Genomic DNA, 22,831 nt, shown 5'->3' with positions numbered 1-22,831 from the left:
GATGTTCTCACTGTGCTGTCCAGAACAGGCACATGCACTTAACAGGGTTAGCAGAGCTGCTGAGACACCTATTTGTAACTGCTTGTCAACTGCATCTCCGAAACAACTTCAAATGCTGTGTCCAACTGCCCTTTTTTCAGAAACAATAAGGGAGTCAAAGACCATCTGCCACTTTTGCTCACAGTGCATTTATTATCTGCATTTATTTAAACAAAGGTGGTAGACCAAAGTCTAAGACAGCTGGGAAAGCCAGCCAGCAACAATGCTGAAAGCAGCAGTGTGCTGGAACAACCAATCCAAGTTCACCCAAGGAAAGCACACTTGAGACTCCTTGGCCTTACAGTGGGAGGCAAACCTGACCCTTTGCAAGGCCCATCTGTCCCTGTTTTAGATGTGTCAACATCTGGAGGAAAATTCTTGATGCTAAACAACAGCTACTACGTGTCACCTGCACAAGGAGCCACTATTTTCAGATGGCTAAGAGCACATGACACACTGATATAATGCAAGACAGCTGTAAGAACAGCAGAAATCTGAGTACAGATATCCAGATTGACTGATTCCAGTGTACTTTCATTTCCTTGCTACTCACTGGTACCTTTGCCTGCAGCCTGGGCACCACTCAACCTGGCTCTAGGTTCAGGGTAACCTACAGGACATCAGCATCGTGGAACATGAATGAAAACTGTCGCACAACCGGTTGTGTTTGTTACATATGGTCATGCAGATGTTTGGATTTGATGATTCCTCACCCAAAAGGCCAAGGCTGCATTTCAGGTGTGACAATTTGAGTGTGCAATTCAAAGGGATGCTTCAGGGAGTTTTTGGTATCTTAGCTAAAAGAGCTCATTTTTGCCCCGCAACAAGGCAGCTGCTTCAGCTAAAGCACCACAAACTCCCTAACATGATAAGCAAAGGTACTTAAATAGGAAGTGCAGATGATTCCTGTGAACATATGAAGTACTAACCATCTTAAAGGGGGATTGCATTTGCAAACACATTTCTACAAATTATTTTGAAACAGCTTGAGCAAGGAACTTTGTTTCATCTTTGGCACCAGCCTCCTTGCAATTTATATGCAGAACTAATCTTCTTACACCTCTGAAAGCAAATATGTCAAATGTGAAGGGTTACTATGCAATTTCTTCTTCCAGACATCAGACCTGGCTCCCTAAGTGTATCTAAATAGCTGTCCTTGCTCTTGGTGTTTAATCTGCCCTCCAAAAAGTTGATTCAAAGAGTCCAAGGACACAGATCCAATCAATCCCCATACTCCAAGACAAATATTTTGTTCAGACCATTTTCTAATTAAAATTCCCTGCTAGAAAGGCTCCTAGACATGGCACAAACAATAGTTCTCTCCACCCCCTCAAGCTGCTGCCCTTTGAAACAAGGGAGCAAGTCCCTCCTTTTCACACAGAAATCCGCCTGACAGACAATAAGAAGTAACTTTCGGTCAAGCCATCTGGAGCAGCTCATGCTGTACACAGAGCAAAATGCTGCCTTTGTTTGCACAGCAGGGCAGAATAAAAGTAGTCGTGCCCAAAACAGCTGCCAAGCAAAAGGCACGTTACCCTGGGACGTTTTCAGCCACATCAGCAAACCGAGTATCACGTGGTTTCAATTATTTTTATCCCAGACAAGAAGAAAAGCCAAGCTTAAATGACGTAACAGGAAACAGCTGTAGTCAAACTCTGAAGGGCAGCCTCCCTGCTAGCAGCAAAACCTCTTCCATGGTCCTAACTGAAGCTGATCCTGGAATCATATTAATTTCAATGTGAAGGGAACTGCGCAGCAGGTTGAAGGGCTCGGGGAGGGGTGCGTGCCAGGAATTGTTGGCTGGCACGGCGCAGGCTCCCGGCAGCTGCCCCTCCGTGGGAGTGAGGCGCAGGCTAACCTGGAGTGACCCGCTCTTGTGCATGCTCCCAGAGGTTACTGCCGTTCACGGCGCAGAGCTCTCTCGCTCTGATGCAAAGGCGGAAGACTAGCGAAGGGAGGAGGAGGCGGCGGCATTGTTTAGCTTACATGGAGGCGGTGGCACTGTTTAGCTTAGATGTTGTGATTTCTGCTCCAGGGAGAGAATGTTTTTGACTAACAGCAGCACTTCAAAGTCAAAGCCAGACAAAAAAAACTAGGATAGGTTTCTGGCTCAACACCCACCCCCTACCCCCCCAGATTAGGACTTCTGATTCAAACTTAGGTATGTAGAGCTTTTTTTCTTAATCCATCATTTCACCTGCAAAAACAAGTATTTACAGTCTCTAGAATATCAATTTGACTGTGCAAATCACTGGGTTTTTAGTGTTGTGATGTCATTGTGCTGAGTGCCCCACAAGACTGGAAAACAATCTCTGGCCCAAAAAGTAAGATAGATAAAGAGGAAACAGTAGCTTACCACTACTAATTTAAACTATAATAGCCACAGCACCTTTTCCACATGCCATACACTCACTGCACACGAAATCCAGTCGATACAATCAATTAATAACCCTGATGTGGATTGGCAACTAAATGGGAAAAAATAAAAAGGAAAGCCTCAACATGTAGTTTGCAAGGCACTACCTGGCAGAAGACGTACTGCAAGCCCAACTGTTGTGCCACTGCTGAGAAGACAAAACACTACAGAAAATGTCCTAATTCCTATTATGGTATTTATAACTTGAAGTGCCAAGAGGTTGCGAAGTGCATGCTGCCTGCACACAGGGAAAATGGCTGTACGGTGGGGAAAAGTTTCAAAACAAGCCAGGGATTTGACTATAAGTTGCTTCTTGTACTTGATCACAGGGTAAGATAGCGACCACAGTGATGTGTTTTCCTTACACAAAGGCTCTTCTTACCTCTTTAACAAGCCTCCCAATGCTCTCTCTCAAAGTTTCCACAGTTTCTGACAGATCCCACAAGGAGGAATTGAAAGAAAGTTGTCTCTGCGGGAAGAGAGAAAAAGAAACTAGAAGTTACTGCAAAGCACAAATGAAGAGATTAAACTTTTGTAAACATTCTTGTATAGCGTAGTTAGGACTGTTTACATTGGTGGGGAAGATGGAGCTGGCTTTCTGTGTTATGTTGAACTTAAAATACCATGGGCTTCTGCACCCTGCAATGTGATAGGATCACCCCTTTCTCTTCTACATAGATGCCATAATCAGAACCATACCAACAAAATGTTAAATGCATGCACATACACTTACAATGCAAAGAATGACTTGCATTCCAGGTCACAAAACAAGCACAGTCTACAGGACAGCACGTGAAATCCCACAAGCCAGTGCAAAGAAGGGGATGCAAAATCAGTACAGCGTGGAAAAAGACAATTTGGTGGGTACAAGTTTTCAGTGAGACTACACAGATACAAAGATACTCAGATACAAAGGACTCCCTACTGCAGTGTACATTATTACTAAAGTCCTCCTGTCAGGTCTTGATATTCTTTATCCAAGCCAAGGGTGTATTTTAAAACAAACAGCTTCCAGGAAATAGCTGGCATGTACTGTCACCAAAGAACAAGACTGATAGGCTTCCAGAAGTGGAAGGTATAGCTTTCAGGAAACAATTTTCTCTAGCAGGAAGTTACATTGAAGACAACTTCTTGTTTCCAACTCCTCTACATTGAGTAACTGGTGGCCTGGAGTTCAGTTTGTGGTGTTCTTTTTCCCTTTTATTCACATATCTGGATTATCTTGCATGGAAAACATTTGGGCACAATCCTTGTTTCAAAGGAATGAAGATTAAAACAAATGCCTAAGATTTCCTATTAGTAGCTTGTTGCAGCATTTGAAAGCATACTAAAGTTATATCACTGCAACACACAGATGAACAGCCAAGGCCCTTGATTTTAGCACATATCTTTCGAGCTGAATCTCTTCCCTTTCACATCTTTCTTGGGGCAATTTCTGGAAACAAAGCCTGGAAGTTTTAATTTGTTCTGCTTGATCTGCTGGAGATGGGTAAGACCTGGTCAGTGCCAGCTATTGTAAATGGGCACTGTTCTGCTGATCTGCTGGGATGTTTAAAACTCTTCTGAATGTACAGTTAGTTTTTGCTCCAAAGCCAGTTGCAAATTCAGGGAGGATTCTCTAACTTCTATGGATGTCTACTAAATGCAGTCCTTACGGTTTGGATAAATAAAACATATCATGTAGGAGAAAAGCAATTAAATATCCCACAGGCTCCGACTTTCAAGATATATTTAAAGAAATTTAGCCAGCAAATATCAAAGCTACTTATCTGCTCTACCACTATAACTTTAGCAGTAAGATGAGGTAGAAAGTTCCAGGCTCATGCATAACAAGAGATATGTTTGTTCAGCTCCATATATATATATATATATATATATATATATATATATATATATTCATCAATCTCTACATAGATTTGTGTTCACTGCATTCAGAGGTGATTCAGGGACAGAGTGGATGAAGAAAAGTTTTCTGAAGATACTAATTGGTTCAGAACAGTGAAAAGTCAAAATCCAATTGCAAAGAATTACTGAACATCCTCCTACTGACACACTGTTACAAAGTGCCAGACAAAATTCAGCACTGCAAAGTAAAGTACATTGGGAAAAGACAGTTCTACCTTAAGATACCCCTTGTACGGTTCTGAATCAGCTAATTCCACTCCCCACAGTTTTGGGTTCTCCATCTCTGAAGGAGCTCAGGTACCGACAAAGGCCATGATTCAAGGTAAGAATGGTTTTTGAAGGAAGAACAATAGACCCCAGTTCTTCCAATGAGATGTGTAAGCACAAACAGAGGTTATGACAAAGGTCTGTAGACTTACAAGTGGGATGGGGAATGGTAGTGGGATGACTGCCTTCTGTGCCTCGTCATACAGAGCTAGAAAACTTCCAGTGAAATGATCAGTTTAAAACAAAACTAAAGGAGCTTCTGCATATGCAACTTAGTCAAAACAGAAAAAAAATCAGTAGACTCTACACAATGCTGAAAGCATTCTGAGTTTGAGAAAGACTCAAAAGAACTAATTGAACATCACAATCTTACCAAATGCTATTAAACAACAACATCCCAGCAGCACATGAGAGTCTGGGTTGCAAGCTACTGAAGAACAGGACATTACACTGAAGACATGTTAAGTGCTTGCCCAGTGGCTGCATCCTTTCACATGCCTCCATTCAGGGCCACTGCTGGATTATCAGTCAAGGACACTGAGCCTAACAGGACTTTTGCCTGACCTTGTACATCTTAGGTGATTCAAGGAGCTTGCAAACCTTACTCTGAAATGTGAGGAGTATCCATCTATCCTTTCACACCACCACAGCACCCTGACTTTTCCTCCCTAACAAATCCATATAATTTCAAGATAATTTCTCACCAGAACTTGCAATAGTACCCATTTATATGGAGGAAGTTTTACTCTCTCTACCACTTCTTCAACCTCAAAGCCAACTCAGGAAGCCTCTCATAAGTCATAACCAGAGACAATAACAAAAGACCAGTCACAAGGACCAGTCTTCTTTGAACAGATGAACACGTCATTAATTTCCCTGTAATATACATCTTTGTAGTGACTCACTAAGTAGTTAATTCCATTAATAAGAAACCTCTAGATCCAGGGTATATCCAGGAAGACTGTTCCTACTGTGGGACTGTCTTTATCAGATACCCACACTACATCTAGGGGCTGGGGCGGGCAATGACTCATTTACTGGCAATGCACTGCACAAACATCACCTGTCTGTTCTAGGCACACTGTGGAAAGACAAATGTCTGGCAGGTTTTGAACACAAGTGCCCTCTACAATTACTGTGGTAGTGACTAGAAAGTCACTAAATTTGTCTTTTGAGGCAGCCAATATCATAATACTCTTGAAGTACTGAGTGCACTGAGGGGGGATTCTGTGTGCTTGTATGGGCATGCTGCAAGATTTACTCTAGTGACAAATACTTGAGATGGCTGGAGTTGAAGGACAAACCTTGAATAAATTCACATGAGACTTATGGGGGATGGACAAATCTGATTTAACATACATGAGAATGCATGGGTTTCAAGTGTTAGGAAGTCAAAACATTAAGCCAAAATTCAGTCTGCATCATACAGCTGACTGTTTCTCCTTAATGAAGATAACTCTGCCACATTTGCTTTGAAATAGTTATTGCCACTTTATACGGGTCTTACCAGAAACTTTCCACTGGCCTCTACAGAAAAATTATGTGCTTTAAGCTTCTGCTCTTGTTTCCTGAGAGTGGAAGCCTCAAACCTCTGCTGTTTAAAAGGATGATATCATTGTGCTTGACTGAAAACGCTCTCAAAAGATGAAGGAAAGCTATGAATTCAGTTATAGCACATATTTATATTTTTAAAAATAATTTTTCAACTGCAACACCTTTATTATCTAATGCTTAGTTCATGCTAGCCATATGACAAAAAACCACCCATATTACAGAGGGAGAAAGAAACAATTGGATTTTCATGCGCTCACCCACAGTCTTTCAAGGACCACTGTGGTAGACAAGCCACAGCATATTTATGGCTTATTACAGATCCATACCACTGGAAGTGAGTAGTGCAAAGCCTGTATTAGGCAGTGCTGTCTAAGAGATGAAATCCCACAGGAGCAATCTGAATTATCATTTAACCTTCCCCCGCCAAGTCACATTCAAAACTGGGGAGAGATTTGCAGATGGACGTAAAAACAGGTACTTCTATGATATAAGACAGTCAGAATGTCCCACTGGACTGTGTGGTAATGGCTGGGAACTTATTGCCATTGCTCTTGTTAGCCTTTCCCAAACCACATAGTTCCTCTATGGGACAATTGCTGGCCAATCACAAGAAGAAAGCCAGGAGGGAAATTTGCATGCATGAAATCATAAGTAATATGCAGTCATGCTTCACTACTGTTCTCAAACCAGCTTCTCCTGCCTCAGTCTCACTCAACCAGTGCAAGGCAAGCCACAAGAAAAGATTATGCGTCCACAAGGAGCTTGTACAATAAGCTATGTCCTATAGTATTGTTGGTCAAAAGGCTTCAGAGAATGGATGCTGATGAAGATATGGGCCATGGAATTGGGACTTTTTGAAACTCCACCTTGGTGCCCCATGATCATACCCAGATTTTCTGCTAAGTTTTGATCTGAACAGCCTGCCTCAAGTAGGTTCTTACAAGAAAGAGTAAGACTTTAACCTCCCTACCATACTTCCATGTGCTTGGCTCTGTTTTTGCATCCTACAGAACCGGCTAAATGCATGCAATACAAAAGATCAGCAACAGAACTAGAATCCTAGTAAAAAATTTTATTTAGAAGCTCTTGTTTTAACTGTATCACTGCCCTTTGGGCAACACTCAAGGTGTTCTGGATAGAACTGAGGAGCAGGTATGTAAAATGTTTATTCCTTGCCCTTCTTTTTATAAAAACAGTGCTGTGACATTCAGAGCTCATGCATTTTATCATGCATGCACTTTAATTTATTTTTTTAAACCTTGATCTGTCCATAATTTGCTAGTAATTACTGCATTTTTGAGAGCTACTACTTAGAACACTTAGCATTTCCCTGAAGCTGCAAATGCACACACATTTTAAGCCAGGAGAACTGAGTGTTATCATCAGGGTCTCAGCCCACACACTCACTCACTGATCATAGGGCTCTAAATCTTGCACTCTCCCCTTCATGTTTTAGCATAAATATTTGTGTCAACATACAATCAGGTCAGCCATTTTTAATCCGGATCAATTCCATGATGACATTTACTGCATCATCTTGCAGAGGGAATAACAAACAGGAATGAAGAGGGGGAAAAAAACAAGCAGGTGGATGTCAGGCTAAGTCATATGTATTAAGACATTTCAAGAAACTGTAGCCACTTAACTGCCCAGATATCAGAGAAGCACAAACTTCCAGTTTACAATTCAAGCCCTTGGTGTTGAATTTACAGAGTTCTTGCACACAGTTGCAAGCCCTTGTATTAACCTCCTTGTACTAATATGCTGCCTCCCTGTAAATCACAAAATAGTGCAATCAGTGAAGCCCGTGTTTAGTTACATAAGCTAAAAACCTGTCTGCAAATTGCTCTTGCACCTGCATTTGACTTGGCCCTTACTTTGTTTACTGAAATGCCTGGCTGCTAAGTACATCAAAGGGATTCAGACAAAAAAAAAAATAATAAATCTTGACAAAGTGCTGGCATTGGTTTACAGACTCTGTAGTAGATACAGAGCATGCTATCTTCAGTGTGCATGTCCAAGATTTGACACACGATGCCTCCAATAAGCTGTGTCAAAAGCCTCCTTTGTTCCCGAGCAGAAAGTTCCCTCTTTGTTCAGGGATGTTACTGCAGGTCAGGGCACTTTTTAGCCTCTAAAGACACTAAGTTTCAAATGTGTTGGTTGTGATCCTACAGTTAATTTATCCATTTTGTCTGGCCACATTGAAACCAGTTAGTTTTTTGTTTCATTCACTGATGCTTTACTGCAGCTCAACTACCAGATACACTGACACATTTCTGAGGAAAACTGTGGACCTTTTCCAAACAACAGCAGGCTTAGACCTGCTGGTTTCTGGACTCCTTTTTTCCCCCGTAAAGACAAGATCATGAGCTAGCTTCTCAGAAGCCCCCCAAAACTGCACATAATGTCTTAAATCTATACTGCTGTTGCCAAGAGGACAAAGTGGCTTATGAGTGTTTCCTTCCACCCACAAACAATATAGACCTAAGAACACAGACACTCAATATCTGCTTCTATAAGCTAAGCCACAGAAGCTTCCATAAATAAGAAAAGCAAGACAGTCTCCATAGGGCCCAGAAAACCAATTCTGAGTGGTACAATAGCTGGCTAGTTTCAGCCCCTTCAGACCCCAGAATTCTAGCACCTTTGAATGGTTTAATGTAAATTATGTATATATGTGCATATACATATACAACTGATGACAAGAAAGAAGTTACAGTGAGTCCTCTCCAAACAGCCCATCTCTGTTACAATTTTAGTGCTGCCACCCCATCTCTTATTGCTTATGGGTTGTCTTGCTCTTCCAGCAGCAAAGACAAAGTACAGATGGAAGACACGCGGAAAACAGAAGATGAGCTGTGGAAAGAAAAAGTCACTGACTGCGACACAGTGTGCAGGAGAGAAATATGATTCCAGTGCTTGATAATGACCCTCTTTGACTGGGGACAAAGCCAAGCAAGTAGTACATGACTTTGAGTACTGAAAGGCTCATCAAATCTGAAATCTCACACAGTAGACAAAAGAATATTTGTTTTAGTGGGTAACAGAGTTGGTTCTGTGGTCCCTTCTTCACTCTACTGTCATTTCTAGCACTGAATTCCTCAAACTTCCATATTTTAACAGATATTACAGATCCGTAGCAAAACATTATTGGATTTTCCTAGATCCAAGTCTACTCTAGTCTCCAGTTACCCTGTAAATAATATATTTTCTTGAAGTTCAGTGAATTCTTCCCCCAACACCCATTCCATTGGTTGATTTTTGAAAACAGGATTTTAAAACTTGACTCTGCTTCATATGATTTAAATTTGCTTAAAGGTTGTGGCCCATCAGTGGCTAGAAACTTCTGTACTCAGTGGCCCCATGCTAAGGGCAGAGAGCAGTGGTTTTAGCACTCAGCAAAGCCAGGCTTAATGTTGGACTCATCCAGCCAAGATACAACATTTGACTAGAACACAGGGACAACCAAGAGGCTGTTACTGTGCAGCATAAAGGCTTTCCTCTTGACAAACTGAACTGCAGACCACATACACTTAAGCTCTGCAAGTAGCAGACTGAACAGGAAGGATAAGAATGACAGGAAGAAGCACATTGTTCATGCTCCCATGACGAAGAGTAACCATCCTTCTCATTTCTAATTTCCTCTAAGCAGCTCTGGAGATGGAAGGATGAGTTCCTAGACTGAAAAGACATGGAAAATGTCACTGTGTCAATAATACTCTCACTGGTGCACCAGTGAACTCACCTGAAGAGGCTTCAAAGGATTCAGGTTAGCATGGAAGGCTTGCTCAGCTGCATGGAGTTTTTCCTTTGACAAGGTGCAAATGAAGGCTTCAGAGTCCATGGCTGCCGTCTGATTTTGGATTGTTAGAAATTCAGATGATGTTGAGCTATTGCAGAGATCTCTCAGTCGCATTCGATAACCAGATACAATGACCTATGAAAGTGGGAAAAGCATGCCTTCATCTAAGACTTCAACAAAAAAATTGGTTATTGCTCAGACAAAGCAAACCATTCATAACATTTCCAGATAGAGGTGAGGGGGCATTCTTCTCTACAGGTTGAGTAGCCCTTATTCATATGCAACTGAGTTCCAAGAAAAACCCCTCCCTGCCGAGAACATGGGAGAGAAGCCCTGGGGGAGGCAGGTCCCTCTTCGCTCTCCCGCAAATATGCACGAAGCAGCTGTGATCCTGTCCTCCACAGCAGCCATTTCCTCCAACGGAGGGTACATGCATTGCCTAACATTCAGTTTTCTGAGAAGTGAGCCACAGAGAAAAAAAACAAGGCTTGTGACCAGACACAAGTCTGGCAAATCTATGTGAAGGGCAAAAGACCTATGCCCCAAACTACTTAGACATATCTGCCAGCCACATTTTCTATGCAGTAATGAGTCAGAATCATCTCCCTTAACTCTGAAGTATCTACTCACTCACTGCTGAGACAACTGTTTTACAGTGTTTTTGAGCAGATAATGTATCAGCAAAAAAAAAGTTATCTTACTAGCTGCAACAAATGAGATAAGATCCTAGAGTCTTCCTTCACAGGCATATTTTTCTTAAGGTAATGGTTTCCTTGTCAATAATGTTTCCTAATCCACATGCAATCACCTTATTAACGAAATTGATAAAATCCCTCTGAGTTATCACCAGACTGTTTCAGACCTGATAAACAAATTCTTTTAATAAGGTCAGTTACCAGTTTCATGTTTGCTGAACAACAAAGTCCATGCCAAAAAGCTGCATACTTCTCAAAGGTGATAAACAAGAAAAAATCCAGAGTCTACTATTGGAAAGAAACTTTTATTTGCCTTGGGGCTAGACAGATGGAACCATTTTATTGTAAATGCACAGGTAACAACAGCTGTATACTTAATTTCTTCTTTCTGTTGTTTCCTAAGTGCATTGCCCAACTTACAACAACTAAAGAGGATTGATCTACATTCCAAAAGAGTTAGCAGCTCCTGAAGCAGGCTGGTAAGTCTGAAATTTTTCGTCTGTCAAAACCAAAGGGGTACGCACAATCAGGGGGAAAAACTGCATTATGTTCAGGAAACAAGCAAATTGAACTGACAGGAGAGAGAAGGGATTTTTAATGCAATACTCATACAAACCTTTAACTTTCATCCGTATCCATATGCCAAAAATCAGATGTTTCAATGCCACACAGCTCTGACATCAAAAGATTTGCCTTTTGAAAATCTGGGGTGTTTTTTTTCTTGCCAGCAGAGAAACTACTACCAGTGTTATAATCATGCTGAAAAGGGGATATTTATGGGGCACTGAAATAACATTCCCAGAACAAGCTTTCCTGGGTGGACATATAGAAAAAACAGTGTCCCCCAGTGCCTCAGTGTTCACTCACAAAAAGCGAAGATGATCAACCCTCCACCATTCCGAAAATGTCCACCTTGTTCACACAGAGTTTAGGCTCTTTTGGTGAGAAGCTGCCTTTTTCAAGCACTGAGGTCCAGAGCATGAGACCTTAGAAAAAACATCCTACCTATCCATCCTGAAGTACCTAGTCTCTCCAAGTCAGCAAGTTCTCTAATCACTTGCAGTCATCTGAATCCGTGGTGTCTTCAGCAGGCAAAAATACATCTTAAATGACAGGTTTAGTCCCCTAAGGACTCCCAAAATGCCAGGCTCATGCCTGAAAGCAGTCATAGGTAATTGTTCTGTCCTTATGTCATACAACTCTCTCCTTGGGACTTTTCCTGCTTCATGAAACAGAGATTTGTTCCAAGCAGAATATGCACTGGCCATTACTATTTACTCTTCACTGATAGTCAATGCTGCAGCACTGGCCCAGGACCTCACTGTGCCTTCAACTTTTCAGAGGGACAAGACCTATTCCCACCTCCCACACAAGAGCTGTCTGGCCACACCTGGACAACAGCAGCATACCAGGCTTGATTACACAGCTGCCTGCCCACTGCTGACCCAGGCACCCTCCAAATCCCACACCCTTCTGAGCACACCTACCACGACTGGAAAAACACAAGGCTGAGACACTCAGCCCCAGGAAGCAACATGCCCATCAAGACAAGGCTTTGGTTGCTTTGATCTCTTTGCACTAATTTCAGTATGCTAGATACACAATCCTGCTGGACTTACTGGAGTGCTGTCACTACAGTAACACCAGAGAACAGTCCCATCTCCTTGGAGACTTCACTTGATTGTGTAGTATAACTTCTGGCCTCACTGAACAACCCCAGGACACCAACAGACAGTAGAAGCAGGCTGTATTTGCTGTGAAAGGTTGGCATACTCTGGACAGGCCCTTTTACCAGATGACTTCTGAATGAAGCTGTGACCCACTCAGAGACCTAACAAATACTGCCTATTAATACTGAAGTCACTAAGCAGCTCAGCAGTGAGGTCAGATCTCCAAACCAGATCTCCAGCAAAATCAAAGATGACCATTTTGTGAGTCAGATAAAGTCCTTCTGCAGGAAGGGAGAGGTCTGCATCTCTAGTTACCATCCGTATTAGAAAATTGCTCACAGAAAATTTCATGGGCCACTGCTCTGCTCCACAGGTTAACATCCTGGTGCTCAGATTAGCTCTTTTTGCCATCTCTAAGAACAGAATGCTGTTATGCGTTAGTGCTTTAGCAGAATCAGCTCAAGAATTACACAAGAGCACAGCCTGAAGCATTCAAGAAGAATAAGGTGACTGACCAGTCTTTCACCACCCTTCAGACACATTATGTAGAAAAAAGCTAAGCTTTTTCCTCCTTCCATTTCCATATATAACCAATACAGAATGGCAGTCACACAATGCCAAAACAAGTGATTTTTTTTGCAGTTTTGCCTGTTTGAAAAATCTTTCTGCCTGTCCACTAACTTAGGGAGAATGATAAGAATGCTGTTGCTGCAGTCTTCCAGTTACCCTCCCAGAACCATCTGTAGCGTGATTCTGTCTTAATCTAACTATTTTCAAGTAAAACAAAGCTTGCAACCTAAAATGGATAAGAATTTTTTCTATACTCTACATTTTTTAGTAGAATGTATCCTTAACTTGTAGGATAACTTATCAAACTGCACTAAAACAGATGGCTTGAAAGAATTCACTGAAGAACAAGACAATATGTGCAAAGAGGGACAGCAGCTGTAACTATGGGAAAACAAAGACTAAAAGGACAATTAATCCATTCCACTTCAATGAAGAGATCTGATATGGAATTGATGATCAAAACAGATTTCCTCCTCCTTTTGCATACCCTCTTTTGCATTCTTTCAAGAGAACCCTGGGTCTTCCTTTGAAGTCTATTCTGACTTCTGCACTAGAAAGAATACTGGTGGACTAATTCATCAAGCCTAGCAAAAAATGTGTTACAAGCTTGACAATGACAGCCATCGCATGAAGGGCCTCTTGCCCCCTGTCACCACTCACTGTGTTTATGACTGCAATCATGGAGCACTCAGGATAGCAGGACTCTTGTACTAACTAATATATCTGTCTTAAAGCATTGGCCACAAACCTAAACGTAGAGCTCCTTCTGCTGCACAGGAATGTAAGGCAGAGCAAGACCTAGAAACCCTGCTCCAGTCCAGGCTGAGTGGCTGAAAACAGTCAGGACATGGCTAGCAGCTCAATTAATGTTTTACTTCCATTTTTTTTAAAAAAAGAGGAAAGAAAAAATTCAGTTTAGCCTGAGGGTACTATTCTCTTATGCAGGTCAAAACATTTGCTTACAGTCCCAGTGTCCTTTTACAGCTTAAAAACAAATAAGACAGTAAATTGAGGGCAAGATGGAAGACACAAGCAGGGAATACATTTTCCTCTGTATTTCTACAGCACCTAGCAGAGGGGTCCAGCACTGTGGATCTTGGCACTACAGCTAAACAAACAATCGATAAGCATTACATTAGGAGTTGAAAGTACTCTTTACCTGCTGGAGGTTGACCCCTGCATCCAGTAACTCCTCTACGGCAGATGATGGCATGGACACATTATGATGAAGGAAGTCAGAGAATGTCTCATTGTCAATCAGGAAATCCCGAAGTTTCAAGTCTGGAAAATGACAAGCAAAAATTCTCGTCACAGCAAAGCCAAAAGGAAACTCATGTGAGAGCACTGAAAAGGAAAAGTCAAGCTGATAAATAGGGGAGAGGGAATTACACAAACCATAGCGCAAAAGAAAGAGCAGTTGCTGGTAAAGGACTCTGAAATTTGGCAGGCTTCAGAACTGTCAATCTGTGATGTCTTGGTCTCAAATAAAACCCCAAATTAACAACAAAAAAAGCAATCAACCTTCAAAACCAACTCCCATTAACATCATTACTTCAGGTCAATTTGCTCATACATACAGAGAAGCAAGGCATACCAAGTTGCTCCCTTGATCTGAAACCTACAACAGCATTAGCACTTAATCCCTGTGTTGTTACTGAACATAGGACTGGGCTGGTGCATGGACCACTAAGGGATTTACTAGACTTAGTTAATTATTTTAACAGCTGATGTACTCTATCATTAATTTCAAAGTCTGACATATGCAGACACACAAGTATGATACCGAAGCACAGATCTAGGAAACAATCTTAGCTACTTGGAATTAAAAAATATATTTGCAGCATTATTTCCATTTTCTTTCCCAATTGCTTCACCTTCTCAAGCAATCAGTGTTTCAGCTCTTGACTTTGAAACAAATTTGTACCTACCTCACAGCAAAGGGGAACGATCTGGAAATAATAATCCAAGCATGCTACTAAAGTCGACAAAACTGGATATTTCAAAGCTGATGCTCAGAGGTGACGCTGTTTTGGGTTGTTTCCTTGGGTTTTGTGTGTAGGTTTGGGGGTTTTTGTGGGTTTTTTTGGTAGTTGTTTTGTTTTTTTGTTTTTGGTTTCTTTGTTTTGTGGTTTGGTTGGTTTTTTTTTTTTTTTTTGGTGGAGGGGTGGGGGACAGGGAGCAGTGTTTAGTAGATTTGGCTTTTGTTGTTGCTGTTTTCTTTAAGAGAGAGAGAGAGGACAATGCTACAATTCTATCTCCATAATGCTTAAGCAAGAAGTGATGAGCAAAGCACCTATGCCAGGAGGAGGTGAGAGACAAATCCTATAGGATTTACAAGAGTGAAGATTTCCAGACTGAGGTACAACTAGCTAGGTGTCATGCTGCATTTTCTACTTAAGGAAGACAGGATGCTGCAACCCAGAGCAAATAGTGGAAAACAATGACCCCTAAAGAGAAAGCAATGATATGGAGGAATCAGGGGCTTGTACCTTTACCCTCCTATAAGGGACAGCTGTAACAACCTTTTCCCCCACCTCCTGTACAGGAGAGGTTTTATGACTTGGTTAGGTTTTTTTGTGTTTTGGTTGCAGTTTTGTTTGGTTGGTTTTGGGATTTTTTTTTCTGTCTTTGTTTGTTGGGGGTTTTTTGGGTTTTTTTCTTTTTTTTTTTTTGCTTTTTTTGTTGGTTGGCTTTGGTTTAGCTTGGGCAGGTGATACTGTCACTAATGGGCCCCATCAGGAAGAAGAAGGGTGTGCACTCAGGGTGCCACGGGAGGTGACAGGGAGACCCGGCAGTTCGGTGCCACTTCTGCCTCCCAGGCTGATCCTGCCGGAGGAGCCGGCAAGGGGAGGAACCACGCGCTCTGCTCCTGCGGCACGAAGTACATGGGGTTACTGACGGTCATTGCTCCTTCATCTACATATCCAGTTACAAATTCCCCGTTGCCTTTTTGTTCCACACGAAAAAGTAAATCACCCGCCTCAGCTGAGGCAAGGCGGAGGTTACTCTGGGGCAAAAGTGTCTCCCTTGCCTTCCTCTCTCCCACACAGCAGGACCACTCGTGAATATGCTAGTTTTGAGCACGCTGTGCAAACACCCCACTTGAACCCCACTAGCAAAATCTACCATCACCTCCACTCCCTGCCCGGGAAAAGGCTGGGAAAATATCTGGCTCTTGCAATAACGTAAAACTGTCCTTCTCTTTCCAGCAGAGGCTAAAGCACCCTGCTTCACCACAAGTGGAAGAAAAACTTCCCCCACCCCGATTCCTTGGTTACTTCCTACATGTGCCAAAATCCCTGAACACTTCTGCAGCTTGTTTATTTTTTGGTGAGATCATCAACTGTTCAGAAAGTCAGAGGGACAAAGTGGGGGGGGGCGGTGACTGAAGGCATAATGGCATGCAGAGATCAGATGTTTGCAGGATTTTTCATTGAATCTGCCCCTACTTAAGATATTTTTCAAGCTTTTCTTAAAGGGCCACACGCCTTATGGGGAAAAAAAAAATAGTAGCCAAGCAAAAATTCTTCCGCTTTTCTGTTTCCTCAGTGATGTGTTGCTTTTTCGTTTGGCTAGTCTGTTTTATCTGAGTTTGGCTTTGAGGTTTTTTCCCACATGGAGATATGATTTTCTTGGTCAGGGGCATATTCTATATGCAATTGCAGGAGTACAATCTGAACTACACTGAGATTCCTGCTGACCTGCCTGTAATCATGAGGGGGAGTAACAAAGAGTCACCATCTTTCACAGCTGTAACCAGCCCAGCATTAGCAGAGCATTCATCCCCTGCCTTTTTTGTCACGCCCAGCATTTTCAGACTCACTTAGCACTAGAATTTGTAGGAGTTCCTTGGAAGGCAGCATTGATTTTCAGCAAACACCTTAACGAGTTTCCATCATCGTTTGGAGTAAACCATGAAGGAAACAGAACACAGTTACCAGAACTGTGGGGCAGTGTTTGGCTTCCAGAGAGCTGATCATGAAGCCATGATCACTACCCAGGACCACACGTGAAAGCTCTGCGAGACCAAGGGACCAAATCCCAACACCACAGTCCTGGCTGCAGTGTCCTAAACACACAGCCAGCCTTTTGTACCATGCATTTTCTCCTCCACCCCATCTGGTCCTACTTTCAGGCCTTGTGGGTCAGTGTCTTATGCAACTCCTCTCAGTTATGGAGGCATGCATAACAGCTTGCACATGAAACAACAGAGAGCACCAAACACTGCCATGCATCTATATTCTCCCTCTGGAAACCTTAAAAAGTTGCGGTTTTGCACAGGTTTCCTCTTGAAAACAGCTACTCCCATTCAAGATGACTGCTTGCCCACTAGGGCCTAAGGAAACAAAAGAGCATTACTTAGGAAAAAAGCCCTCCAAAACAGAAAGCAAAAGAAACCGTACATCTTCTGAAGGCTACTATGAAGATTATTTAATAATCCAAACACCTGGAGTGGATGGAAGAACACATTTTACTACCACGGGCCTACTACTGCAATATTATTCTGCCATAAAAATTTAGACACACTATCAAGTTACTCAAATATACAAGACAAAATGTCAGCTCAAACATGACATAACTTGCGTGTCTCCTCTCTTGCTTGAGAGTGGTCAAGAGCATCATTACAGTCACACACTGCAAGCTCGTGGGCACAGAACAATGCACTGGAGACCAATCTCTCCACATACTTTGACATGGACATGCAGCCTTTCCTTGCCCCTCACTTTTATCTTCAACAGAAAACCAAGGGAGCTGCACTCCTGCAGGCTCCTTCACCCCCAGCACAGGGTTCATCTTCCTGACTGAAACCATAAGCCCAAGCAAGCAAGCTAAGCCCTAGGCACAAATGGGGAGATAAACTTGAGGCCACACTGAGCAAACACACTCAAAAGACCGTCAAAACAGATGTGAACCATCATTTGAACCATTGCTGACTCAGTGGTGGTATAGTCAGGAGAAATAATACTGCGACAGCGTTTCCCCATGGCAAACAGCTTTTACGATTTCAGTCCTCACATCAAGGGAGCAATAGCAGAGAACAGAGACTTTTGCTTATAAACCATGCAAATAACTCCCAAAACCAACAAGTCTGGCAGGGCTGAAATGCCTTTGTTGTAATTAGCTCCAGTTTGGACATAATATGGCGATGCAACAGGAGACCATCCCCATGCACATGAAACAAGCAGAAGAGATGTCCATATCCCATGTGGGACAGGGAGAAAGATCCTTCATATGGTCACATAAGGAAGCTTCCAGCACAATTCAGAACTCCCAGGCCTGGAGGTCTTATGCTTAATAACAAAATGTCCCTTGCTCTCTGAAGTCACCAGTCAGGATTCGACAATCACACATGGCAGCATTTCATGAATATTGTTTTCACAAAAGGCACAGCTGACCTTCATTTCCACACAGTTCAAACAAACCTTGGGGGCTGCCTTCTAGGCATCAAAACCAGAAACTGATGGATTTTCATACTGCAGAGCATCTCCTACTGTAACACTTCATTACATCCTAGGATTTACATTTTACTGACAACCTTTTCCAGAACCTTTATGCCTGGCCACAGTGGTAGGCCAGTCAGCCCTTGCTTAAGAATCAAATCTTTGTGACAAAAGAAAAAACAAACCCAAAATGTATTCAAAGAGCTCAAGACAATCACATGAATTAGTGAAGAATCTCTATGCTTGCTATATTACTTATTAAAATTACATTACTTATTAAAATGAACATCAAAATAAAAATATGCATTATTTTAAAAATAGCAAATCAGCTCTCCGGTTCCATATAGACCAGAGCTGAACACTGATTGTGCAGTGAAGGAAGTGTCTGTGGTCCAATAGCCACAGGGTTTTATTTTCCTCATTCCAGTAACACATCCCCAGTTACTTTCTTTCCCAAGCTCAAAAGGTGGGTCAAAGCGCAAGAAAAGCCATGGCTGGGTATCAGTTTTAATTTGCTGATTCTACTACAAGTATGATCATAACAGGTCCCATAGTAAGCAGTAAATTTCCAACAGCACTGGAAAGATCCACAGACAAGTGAAAACAAGAAACGCATTTAGGGGCAGGTTACAGGACAAGATTCATCTGTCAAACTTCCCTCCCATTCTTTCTTCTTTCTGTGAAAGAAGATACTTCCTCCAGAAACTTAATGGTGCAGTGTCCTTTAAAATCAAACAGCAGGGTGGGAAAACAGAACCCTACAGAAATTGTGGCAATGTTTTTCATATCCTGAACACTGTGTTCTAAAAATAGAAGGCATGCAAATGGAATTCAATGTTATCTCAATCCACTGCAGAGTGCAAAGTTCACCAGGTCTCATGTTAATTTGTGGAGTTTCTGCCCATCATCTAAAATATACCAGGTTTTCAGCCACTTTAAAGTTAACAAGGTCAATGAAAATACGGTGAAAGCCAGATCTACTTCCCAGTTTCACATACCTTAACTCTATAAAAAAAGTAATGAAGGGAAGGGGAGAAGCAGCTTCATGCCTTAAGTTAATTCGGCAGCTATGAGGAAAGCAGGGCAATATGTCTGATCTATAGACATGGCTTCTTGTCATAAGGAGACTCCTCTCCACTGATTAAACATGCAAGACTGAAAACAATTATGTTACTTCATTTATATCTATTGCAGTTGGGGAGACTTGCTAGCCTTTGGCTAAGGCTGTATTCATCATAGCCAAATATCAATGCAACACAGAAGCTGGTATGAAATTCTGACCCTTATTTCTTGCCAGAGACTGTTCATAGGGCAACCCAATCATTTTTGTAACAGCAACTAAGGTGTCACAGCAAGATCAAACAGTAAGGCAAGATGAGGCATGAGACACTTTAGCTTCATTCTTTAGAATCAGCAAGGTTTCACAGGTGCCCAAAGGAGACAAAAAAAGAGAATTGGGTTCCCAGCTCAGCATCTGTCTCCACCAATTAATAGGAGCAAAGCAAGGAAGAATGCCAAGCAAGCAAAGAATGTACTTTCTTGTCCCTGTTCAAAGACTCCAGATTCAAAGCTCCCCATTCAGGTAAAACTGCACTTCTACAGGAAGGGAAGGCCCAGTCAGACTGCAAAGCTGGCTCTCATGTCTGTGCAAAACTGTGCCGAGGTGTGACTGGAGAACAAGGTCACAAGGCACCCTAGTCAAACAGGTCCACTTCACCCAGGGCACTGCTTCTTCACTGATTATACTTCCAGCAACAGGAGATTTGGAAAACACAAGCCCATGGAGATAGCAAAGCTGAGACAACAAGCAGAACCTCCAGCTCCAGCAGTGAGAGCATTTACTGGTAGCACACATGACCACTACAAAAACTCTACCTAGACACGTGTCTTTCAGGAAACCCTCACATGGTGAGATGACCAGGGCAGGCAAACCAAAATGCTGCCACAGAATGACCTTGTACACTGGAGGTCTGTATTAATTTTTCATTATCTGGGAAGTATTCTTCTTGAATAGGTGAGAGGTGCACTTGAACACCTGGACTGATTTTCATACTCCTTACCTACCACTGTGATTTATTGACAAAAGATATTTGAAGCTACTTTCCACAGAAATAAAAATGGGCTCTCAAATAATTTCAAACAGCAGAACCAAAGACTGCATGACTGGTAATTATATGACCACCCAGAGTAAACTGACAACCATCCAGAGGAAACAGCAATCTCATAATGGTGAACCATGCTACTTCACTGTACCCTACCAGGCCAATAACCCTGACTGACAATGTGAAAAGCAAAACTTCTTGCAGTGCTAGGCAAGCAACAAATTTTCACCCGCCTTCATAATACTCCTAACCTTGGACAACACATCCAAAAAACATGATAAAGGAATATTTTTTAAGGTTCTTGGCTTTTTTAGCACTCATTATGTTTTAATTATTCTTTTACTCTGGGGCAGCTTTCACCCTGTGAGGTGAGAATAGCTCTCAGAGCTACCTGTGTACCTATTAATGCTGGCAAGAGCTAAACTGTCTTCTGAAAAAGTTGGACAGCCATACTCTGATTTGCTTACGAGAAATCAAGCAGCTCAGCAGGCCTGTTGTGCAGGATCAACTAGTGTGAAAATACAAGCCTAATCTGCCCGCAAAGTGCTGTTCCTACTGCAGCCATGGCCTGACCTGTTTTACAGCAGGCTACAGCTCTCTGCCCTGAAAGCCATTACACATCAAACAGGGCTGCCTCTGCAGACACTAGATAATACTTAAGTGAACACCCCATTAACCAGGGTCCATCATCTTCGTATATCTGCCACGCCAAATAGTGATGTGAGTAAAGAGAAGGCAGCCTGCCATCCATCTCCACCAGCTAGCATCCTTCCTCAGAGAAAGGGAAATGCTGTGCAACAGGCCCAGGTCTTCCCTCTCATCTTGTGACATCAGGACCACCTCCATTCCTCTCTAAGTCATGACTTTTGCTTGGAAGAGCTTTAAATATAGTCTAGAACAATTACTGTGGCAGAAAGCACGGCTCTCAGCATGTGCCAACGCACATACACAAACCAGCTAGCCTTCACTGGGGGTACACTGACCTCAGGCATGCACAGCCCATTAAGCCAAGATCCCACCTCTACCCTTGCGAAGCCAGTATCAACCACAAGGCTAATACATCCCTTCATGCAGTTGTTTTGTACAAAGGCCATCAGGCCCTCTTCCTGTATGACACACATGACAAGAGAAAGACTCTGCATCAGAAAGCCAAGACACAAGGCACAGAGGAAAAATCCTCAGGCTGGCCGCCACAGCCCTGCCAGCAAACACAGCCTGCAGAGCTCCTGCCTAACGAGGGGCACACCCAGCCACCTCCCTAAGCCCCACACTGTGCCTCAGAACAGATATTCTCAAGACTTTCCCTGTTGTAAGGCAAATTCTGTTATCTGCACAGACAACCATGAAATAGTGTTTGTCTTCAAAAAAAGCAGAAAGAAATTATGCAGACTTCCAACAGTGCAAAAAAAAATAAGTAGGCTTAAAGGAAACACCTTAAGAATAGTCATTGTATTGCTTTAAGAAGTAAATTCTGAGCAGAACTTCAAATTGCATGGCATTATAACTGGTTGAAAATTCTCCTGCTAATGTTCACAAAATAAGGACAAATTTCTAAGGCTCTGAACTGCTTTTCAGTCACAGAGATGATGGAGCACAGATGTGACGATATAAAATACTTCATTAATACAACAACATTATTTTTAGGAGTGGTAAACCAAATAAATTCAGGGATGGTATAAACTACAGAGAAGGCCCTCCAAAGGTCAAGATGGCAAGATGGGTTCTTCTACAGAGTCAGGAAGTAATTCTTTGATGTTAAGACTGGATTTTCACAGCACTGGGAATATTATGCCCTGGAAATATACAGGTTTTAGATGCTTCAAAACATCAACTCAAAGTAAAATCTATTTTAAAACCCCACGCAGTAGAGAGAGAAAACCGAATGCCTAGATCACATCCAGTCACATACCACATGCCACCACAATTCTAAGAGCAAACATAAGCACACAAGGAATCGCAATGGCACTGTGCTATTAAAAATGCATAGAACTAAGCAGAAGTTGAAAAAGTAAGCTGGGACCAAGGAGGACCCTGTCTAGAATTCCTTCTACTTGAGAAAGTGACAGTAAATTTAGTAGAAATTCAAATCACTGGAAAAGGCAGGGCTGGACATCAAATGACCATTACTAATAGCAGAAGTCATTTTATAAACCGGCTATGTAAGCATGTATCAGTGAGACTTAATTCAAATGCAACCAGAAGATACTTATATGAGAATCATTCTCTCCCCAAAACAAGCAGGCAGAATGTATCCAGCAGTATTTTCCTACGTGAAAATTCTCACAGCACCACCTATCCAGTTTGAAGAGCTTCTCCCATTAAACTGGCACGGTTAATGATGAACCTTAAGCAAAACAGCAGGCAGAG

The 22,831-nt window shown here is 42.2% G+C and overlaps 1 protein-coding gene across 3 annotated transcripts in view; it reads right to left on the bottom strand.

Moving 5' to 3' along the window:
• The window catches only part of ABCA1 (ATP binding cassette subfamily A member 1), a 91,871-nt gene that overhangs the window by 33,195 nt on the left and 35,845 nt on the right, over positions 1 to 22,831 (bottom strand). For all 3 annotated transcript variants that reach the window (XM_014266449.3, XM_026792886.2, XM_074533395.1), the window contains exons 6-8: positions 14,081 to 14,202; positions 9,930 to 10,121; positions 2,838 to 2,924 (exon numbers count right to left, since the gene is read on the bottom strand). In XM_014266449.3, coding sequence (XP_014121924.1) covers positions 2,838 to 2,924; positions 9,930 to 10,121; positions 14,081 to 14,202 — 401 coding nt within the window. The remainder of the gene's footprint in view (positions 1 to 2,837; positions 2,925 to 9,929; positions 10,122 to 14,080; positions 14,203 to 22,831) is intronic.

Source organism: Zonotrichia albicollis, chromosome Z (genome assembly GCF_047830755.1).
Source record: "Zonotrichia albicollis isolate bZonAlb1 chromosome Z, bZonAlb1.hap1, whole genome shotgun sequence".
Taxonomy (NCBI): Eukaryota; Metazoa; Chordata; class Aves; order Passeriformes; family Passerellidae; genus Zonotrichia; species Zonotrichia albicollis.
Note: the sequence above shows the minus strand (reverse complement) of the source record. Positions and strands in the feature narration are given on the sequence as shown.